This window comes from Brienomyrus brachyistius, chromosome 21 (genome assembly GCF_023856365.1).
Source record: "Brienomyrus brachyistius isolate T26 chromosome 21, BBRACH_0.4, whole genome shotgun sequence".
Lineage (NCBI taxonomy): Eukaryota > Metazoa > Chordata > Actinopteri > Osteoglossiformes > Mormyridae > Brienomyrus > Brienomyrus brachyistius.
Genome location: NC_064553.1, coordinates 17,352,539 through 17,360,190, shown reverse-complemented (window position 1 = coordinate 17,360,190; position 7,652 = coordinate 17,352,539). Strand labels below are relative to the sequence as shown.

Sequence of the window (7,652 nt, the reverse complement as noted above, 5' to 3'; positions counted from 1 at the left end):
AAAATCAGAATCAGAAAACTTTATTAATCTCGGAGGAAACTGCTTATGCTGCAACTGCTCAGAAGACAGGAAAATGTGTAGAAGGCAGGATACAAAAAAAATGCATGAGCTCGTCTGTTTGAAAATGGACTTTATTTGTGTTAGAGATTTTGGTGTTCTGTAGAAAGTACTTAAAAAATAACCCCGACGCAATAATAAACACGCTCCTATATTTGTTTTTACAAATGACAGTTAAGCGCAACTACAGCCATGTGGGTCAGTGCCAACAATGGAAATCTGCGAATGCGCTTGCCCGTGTGCACGATGAGTCATACTGACACCTAGCGGCAGAGGAATATGTGGCACTCTTATCCGCCGCGGCAATAGTATGTCCTGCATTTTAGAGTATACCGAAAGTAGCTATTAAGGTAGTTCTCGCAACAAAAAAGGAACAGATTTTTTAAACGTGTTTATAGTTACCCTTCCGGGTAATTTGCGTACATGCGGGAATACCCAGTCTGTGATGTCATATAAATGCGTCCGCACATGCGTACGAGGGTCGCGGCGTGTGTATAGTCCCGGGCAAGACGAAATCACCCGGCTCGCAGCAATGGCTAGTGACTTTTACTTACGCTATTATGTAGGACATAAAGGAAAATTCGGTCACGAGTTTCTGGAGTTTGAGTTCCGACCGGATGGTGAGCTGTTTTGTTCTTAGAAAATAATGTTTCCAGGCCAGAATTGTAGCTAAATTTCGAGTAGGGCTATTGTGGGGGATGAGTTTGGGAACGGCGGGTAATGCGGATGTGTGTAGTAAACCACTACTTGGTTTTAAGTTTGATTCACTGTAACTTGGGTACTATTAAGGTTATCCCATAGTTTAAAATGAGCAGTTTTTTGTCTGGGTAGGCAGAATCGGTTGGAATTAATAAAACAACAAAAACCGCAGTGACCGTTTAATTTAAATACAGTAGTACCCTTCAAATGTTCCTGATAATTTTGCAGGGAAGCTGAGATACGCCAACAACAGTAACTACAAGAATGACGTGATGATCAGAAAAGAGGTACCTGAGAGCGTATTTGGTGCACTCCTAAAATGGGGTAAAACTTCCTTGATTTAAGTGCAAAACCGAATGACAATTTTCATTTCATGCTTTGTATCATTTTAATTACAGGCGTACGTGCACAAAAGCGTGATGGAGGAGTTGAAGAGGATTATTGACGACAGTGAAGTAACAAAGGAAGATGATGCTCTCTGGCCACCACCAGACAGAGTAGGAAGACAGGTCAGCTGTACAACAAGGCTTCGTTTACTGATAGAGCTAATGTGGGCATAATGCTGAAAGATGCGCTTGTAAATCCTATTGCCAGTTCAGTATTTTCTGTTATATCCATAAGCAAGGTATCATCATGAGTTTATGCATTATCTTTTTGAGTGGGTAAGGATTGTATGTTGTTTTGGACAAGTGGTAGGTAGACATACAACAAAATATTAGACGTTGCACATTGAAATATGCCTTTTTTTTCCATTGGCTTGTGATGGTGTCCTTGATTGTTTTGCTGTGTAAAGTGTGGCGGGAAAGACACCTAATGTTAACTTCTAAGCAAACATAAGGCTAACTTTGTTTGTCTATATATAAACTCATAAGAACACATCATTGTGTGTTAGGAGCTGGAGATCGTCATTGGAGATGAACACATCTCATTCACAACCTCAAAGATTGGATCCCTGATTGATGTTAACCAGTCGAAGTAAGTATGGCTCTATGCTGTTTTGCTGGGTACAGTGAAGAGAAAACAATGTGCAAGTGTTTAGATACAGTTTAGAATGGCTGCAGTGTCAATTGGCTTTTATCTGCTGAAGCTACCAGGGGGAGGGGTAAATTGCTGTGAGAGGTGATGATTTATTGGCTGGAATATTCCAATCTGAAAATTCCACTTTGCAACGAGGGTAATAGAAACGTACTGCTATATTAAATAGATTTAGAGGTGAATGTGCTGTTACCACACTGGTTTGCTAACCTGTTAACTGTCCTGTTTTATTTTTAGGGATCCAGAAGGCCTCCGTGTTTTTTACTACCTGGTTCAAGACCTGAAGTGCCTGGTTTTCAGTCTCATCGGTTTACACTTCAAGATCAAGCCCATTTAAGTTTAAATATTGTTATCAGGTGCAAGTTAATTTTTTCATTTGATCACTTTTCAACATTTTTATATATTTTTTGTTTTAAATAAAATACTGAAATGAAACATTTGTCACATTGTGACAATATATGTCGTAGAGCATAAAGGGATCGAATAGGAAAATAGGAGAGAATCAGAAGACTTAGACAATTTCTTAGATAATTATACACTTTGGGGGAAGTATGGCAAGATACCCTTCTGTCTCCATGGGACAATTGCAATTGTACATCAATTCTCATCTGCTACCCTGAGCAGTGGTGTCACAAGGAGTTTGACATGGGGGGGGGGGGTGAATTTTCTCTGATGGTGGTAGGAGGGGTTGTATATTGTGACATTGCATTGGGCATGTGTGCAACAGTCACTTAATAAAAGGAGGAATTGTGTGAAGGATTTAAAATAAGATCTCATAACTTAAAATGACTAAAAGTTTTGGGTGCACAAGGGGGGGGGGGGGTCTACCGATATTGGGGACCCCCCCCCCCCAATTTATGTCACCTCTGGCTATAAGTGAAATATGTATTAGTGTTTGGGGCATTTTTCTGCTAAAAATGCATAAAAGCAGGCCCTCCAAAATCAAATCTGGTTTGAATTTTGTCATTTCCACTTAAAATTGCAAATGGTCTGTTCCATATTATCCAGCTACCTGAAGAAAGCAACATGGAATGGGTAAGCTGCTCCTCAAAGATATATAAATATATAACACTCTTAATAATAGATTTTCCATGCTACTGTTTCAGACCAGAACCTGCAGGGAGATTGTTTAAATCCACAATTGAGCAATTTGTGCATTCATATTGCCATTATACTATATACGTTTTTGCAAACTTATTTCATACTCATACCGTCAACGAGGGTTGAATTAACAGGTAGATTAAGCGTTTGAGAAACGTGGGTTCCAGGCTCAGTGCAACCCCGGACTGGATAAATGCCATGGGTAGAAGTTTGTAAAAGGGGATCTGTAGTATGATCGCACGCCGACAGAGGGCGCCGTTCAGCAGCACGCCGATCCGCGCCTGTGACGGATTTCCCAGGGCTCAAAGAAAGATGGTGGTAAGCTGCTCCACGCCATGTATGCATGCATCGGGTCACCAGATCCATCGCAGCAATGCAAAAGGCCGCTGACTCCATTTCATTTCTTCGTATTTAGAAATTTGGACTTCAGTTTAAGGCGACGCTGGAAAACATCACCAACGTCCGACCAGAAGGGGAGGACTTCCGCTGGTATTTAAAGGTAAACTGCATAAATATATAAAAATAATATGGTTGCTCTTTGGCACCCGTCTTGATGCTTTTATTTAATGAAAAACAGATTAAAACACTGTAAAGGATCAATTTAAACTGTTTGTGGCATGTTGAGAATATTCGTACACGTTGTCATGACAAAAATTGCTCTCTGTTTTGTCGTTGTAACTGGTGTATGATATTTGTGGGAAGTATAGTATAAAATATAGTATTTAGCCGTAGGGAACTAAAGTGGTCAGTATTTTCGATCATAACTTGTTGCTCCTCAATTGTAGTGTGCGTGTAGCAGAATGATTAAAATACAAATGATACGTATGTTATTTACAAAGCGATACAGAGGCATTTGTTTCAGCGACAACGTAGTTTGCCTTATTAAACTTGTACAGTCCTCTCCCAAGTGCCTGAAGTAATTTTGAGCATTTACATCTTTTCTGTGCTGTTTGTTTAAACCATCTATTTTCACTATTTCCCTTTCATGTAGCTTAAATGTGGAAATTGCGGAGAAATTTCAGACAAATGGCAGTACATCACATTAATGGTAAGATGTTGCGAATTTTTTTTTTTAGACTACATTACGTAGTACCTTATTTATTTATGTTTTTGTAACAAACAAAAAAAAAATCTAATATAATGATTTTATCATTTTTTTTGTTGTTGTCCAGGACAGCATGCCTCTGAAGGGAGGAAGAGGAAGTGCCAGTATGGTGCAGAAGTGTAAGCTATGTTCCCGGGAGAACTCCATTGGTATGGGATACTTTTCTATCTCACAATACCTTCTGCTGTGTCAAACCACCTCTACCGTGATTAAAAATAGCCAGACTCATGGTAAATGTTACTCCAGTTCTGGAAGAGATATGCTACTCTATATTTAAGATCATTGACGATGATTGAGACATGCATTGGAAAAGCTGGTTGAGCTTGTCCACCAAAAACATGACAGATATGGATCTTATTTTCCAACAGATATCTTGAAAGATACCATCACTTCATATAATGTGAGTGAAGACTTGCTTAAAAAGTAGAATTCTTCTTAGTAATTAGTGACATTTTAAACAGGGTTTTCAAGTTTTTTTGAGATACTAACATGGATTTGACAAAGCCCTACAGTGGTATGTATTACAGTATTTTCATTCTCTTGGTCCCAAAGGCAGAAGACAGTGACAGGTTTAAGACCATGGTGCAGTTTGAATGTCGAGGTCTGGAACCGGTCGATTTTCAGCCTCAGGTGACAGCATATCCTTCCCTTCCGTTGTTTACTGATTGGCAGTAGGATATGGAATGCCTCAGAGCCCAATCACTCTCAGTGCACTTAACAGAACAAACTGTAGGTGCTGTGTCGGTGTATCTTTATCTCTGTCTTTATAAACCATTTTACCTCTTCAGTGTCTGTCTGCCCTGACTTTCCATTGTAGGCTGGGTTCAGTGCCCAAGGTGCAGAGTCTGGGACTCCTTTCCCTGAAATCAACCTGCTGGAACGAGTGAGTCTTTACATCAGCCCCTTTCCAGAGTTTACATTTCTTATTAATTACTGTCGTACAAACACGGTTGGATTTCACTCAGTCCCAGAATGGTCGTGGAAACGTCATCATCTTTACCGCAGGCTTACTCTTTGTCTGTGTTATATAAGTAGGGCAGTCCAATGGCTCAGTGGATTGCACTGTCATGCCACACCTCTAGTCACGGGTCTAAATCCCAGCCACGCCTTGTTGTGGTATGTTGCATGTTCTCCATGGGCTCATGTGGTTGTGCTTATATGTGCCCTGCGATGGACTGGCACCACATCCGGGGAGTCCCCCTGCCTTGTGCTTCCTGGGATAGGCTATAGGGTCACTGTGGCTCTGTGATAAGCCATCAGGGAGGATGGTTGGGTGTTACAGAAATATTCATACTTCTTTCCTCTTACATTTCAGGACTGGAATGACTACGATGAGAAGATCAGCGAGTCTGTGGGCATCTATGAAGTTACCCATAAGTTTGTCAAGTGCTGATTTCTGTATTTGTAGCTGGGTAGTTCAACACCCAGCTGTCTGCAACTGACCCCCCTCCCCCCTTTGACTTTTGGTGACAGGATGAGCCACCAGACCTATGTGATTTGGTTCAATGCAGGGCGATCTTACCCAGCTTCGGTCCATCTTTAACTGAACTTGTGGGTGACAGAGTAAGCAGATTCTATCTGAAGGGGATGGCGCCACCTTGTGGCTGGAGTATCACAGCTGTTTAAATCCCTCAATAAAATCAAAGGGTAAAAATGCTTTGGAGTTCATTTTTAAAGGGGGATATTATAGCATATGTAAAGATACTAGCATCTGAATGCAATCTGTCCAGTTGGAACAGTAAGCTTGTGTTCTACACCTAAATCACATGCAATGTTAGTGTTGGAGCTCAATGCCGCCATGAGATGATGGACTTCCACTGTCAGCCCCACACACTCACTTCCCTGGAGATTAAGGCCAGCCCCTGTCGCTGGTTGGGTCATTTCAATTTCTAGGGTCCACCATCTCTAACACACTGAAGTGGGATAAGCATGTCACTTCCGTCACAGAAAAAGCGCAGCAGAGACAGCTCTTCCTGCGCCATCTCAAAAAACTCAATGTCACAACTCCACGCACCAATCGTAGATATCACCGGGATACTCATCCACCATGATTCGATTGGTGTGTGGAGTTCGGTAGAAGAAAATAGTTTGTATATTAATTATGAGGATTATCTTCAATAACTGGGTCATGATTTCTGGTAAGAAACGTTGCTGTAAAATTTTTCTGATGTCTTTTTTTGGTGCTTTAATCACTACTGAAAAAATGCCATTCACTTCCATTATATTTGTGAGAAGCCTGACACTACGGCTGATATCCCGAAAGCTAGGCAACTCTCAGGGGAACAAATTAGATGGGTAGGTAGCTCTAAAGACCCTCTGAAATGTATCTCTTTCATTTTTGAAGTGAGCTGCCCCTTCAATTGAAGTTCAATCTTAAATGCTACCACCATGGCATGTATGTTCACTCTAGGCTGCAGGTACATCCCAGCTCACTTTTCCCTCTTGCATATGACTATGAACGACATGCAAAGACACTGCCAGTTATACTGAACCCTCCACTCATATACAGCAGCTTGTCTTTTTATGGACCTTCCAGTATCCGGACACACAGACTGGCAGTAGCCACCTTCAGTTTTGACTGTGTTGCATGTGGTCAAATATGGCCAGGATGTCTTGACTTATTTGAAGTATTTTGCTCTTTGTAAGATGGTTTAAGGTTGTAAAGTTTTAACTGAATATTTGAAAAGCACCATCCCAGATCCGTGTTGGATGCAGTAGATCAGTCTTTAATAGCAAGGTAATATTGACACAAAGAAATCTTTGCAATATTTACTGACAAATCAATGAGTTTTTACTTTGATACAGTATAGTACTTGGTGTGAAAAGTGGGTGTATGAGGTACTGATATGGATTTGAGCAAGCAGTTGAGGTATTGGTTCTTAATGTTGCTAATTGTAAAAATATTACTATTGAGAATTTCGTTATTTCAATACTACCCAGCTCTCTCAACCTCGTCTCCGGTTGTTTTTGTCACGTGTTTCACGCTCCTATATTTTATGCCTCCCAGGGTCAAAAAGAACATTTGAAATGCAGTGTATATTGTAATATAAAATAATTACCAGTGATAATTATTATGGTGAATAGAGACTGAATTATTTCACAGGACAGCAGACACTTCAATGACCATTCAGTAATACTTTATTTTTATAATTGAGTAAAACTTACCATTCTATAACAGTGGGGGGCATGTTTTATGAATGCCAGTCACACTAGCTACATTTATGGCTGCTGACATTTCACTTGTTCATGTGAACATTCTTTGGCATTTAATAATATGAATATAAAAATAAATGGTTTAATTGTATTTTAGTTGTGTGATTTATGCTAAGTTTATTAAATGCATAAAATGATTATATTTATTTGGTAACATTTATCAAAAGTGAATTAACATTTACACAATTATAGTGAGTAATTTAACTTCATATAACCAAAGTAATTGAAAATGTCAAATGGGAAAAAACATAATAAATAGTAAGATTAAATTAAGATTTTGTTGACGCCGATGTTCCTGTTCATGAAAAAATGTAATTGATTTTACTTGATTAGTTTAACTAAATTTAACTTAGACTTTAAATATAATTAACATTTACTTAATATCTACACAAATGCTAAGTCTAGTGGTAAACAAATTTTACGTGATACTAGCAAGTGAGTT

The 7,652-nt window shown here is 39.5% G+C and overlaps 2 protein-coding genes across 2 annotated transcripts; both read left to right on the top strand.

Moving 5' to 3' along the window:
- The first annotated feature begins 520 nt into the window (after positions 1–520).
- Positions 521–2,226, top strand: LOC125716981 (protein mago nashi homolog). The gene is made up of 5 exons (XM_048989879.1): positions 521–677; positions 985–1,043; positions 1,155–1,265; positions 1,649–1,731; positions 2,029–2,226. The coding sequence occupies exons 1-5, from the start codon at positions 590–592 to the stop codon at positions 2,126–2,128; spliced, it is 441 nt and encodes a 146-aa protein (XP_048845836.1). The 5' UTR covers positions 521–589; the 3' UTR covers positions 2,129–2,226.
- A 698-nt stretch (positions 2,227–2,924) lies between these two features.
- On the top strand, positions 2,925–5,653 carry czib (CXXC motif containing zinc binding protein). The gene is made up of 8 exons (XM_048989877.1): positions 2,925–3,210; positions 3,308–3,391; positions 3,884–3,940; positions 4,065–4,146; positions 4,366–4,397; positions 4,550–4,627; positions 4,815–4,880; positions 5,313–5,653. The coding sequence occupies exons 1-8, from the start codon at positions 3,124–3,126 to the stop codon at positions 5,388–5,390; spliced, it is 564 nt and encodes a 187-aa protein (XP_048845834.1). The 5' UTR covers positions 2,925–3,123; the 3' UTR covers positions 5,391–5,653.
- The last annotated feature ends 1,999 nt before the right edge of the window (positions 5,654–7,652 follow it).

Excerpts from the sequence above, each read along its gene's own strand:
- LOC125716981 (XM_048989879.1), top strand. The coding sequence starts at position 590 with ATGGCTAGTGACTTTTACTTACGCTATTATGTAGGACATAAAGGAAAA. Across the intron at positions 678-984 it reads GTTTGAGTTCCGACCGGATG|GGAAGCTGAGATACGCCAAC; the intron begins GTGAGCTGTTTT and ends ATAATTTTGCAG. Across the intron at positions 1,266-1,648 it reads CAGACAGAGTAGGAAGACAG|GAGCTGGAGATCGTCATTGG; the intron begins GTCAGCTGTACA and ends ATTGTGTGTTAG.
- czib (XM_048989877.1), top strand. The coding sequence starts at position 3,124 with ATGATCGCACGCCGACAGAGGGCGCCGTTCAGCAGCACGCCGATCCGC. Across the intron at positions 3,392-3,883 it reads ACTTCCGCTGGTATTTAAAG|CTTAAATGTGGAAATTGCGG; the intron begins GTAAACTGCATA and ends CCTTTCATGTAG. Across the intron at positions 4,147-4,365 it reads TTCCCGGGAGAACTCCATTG|ATATCTTGAAAGATACCATC; the intron begins GTATGGGATACT and ends ATTTTCCAACAG.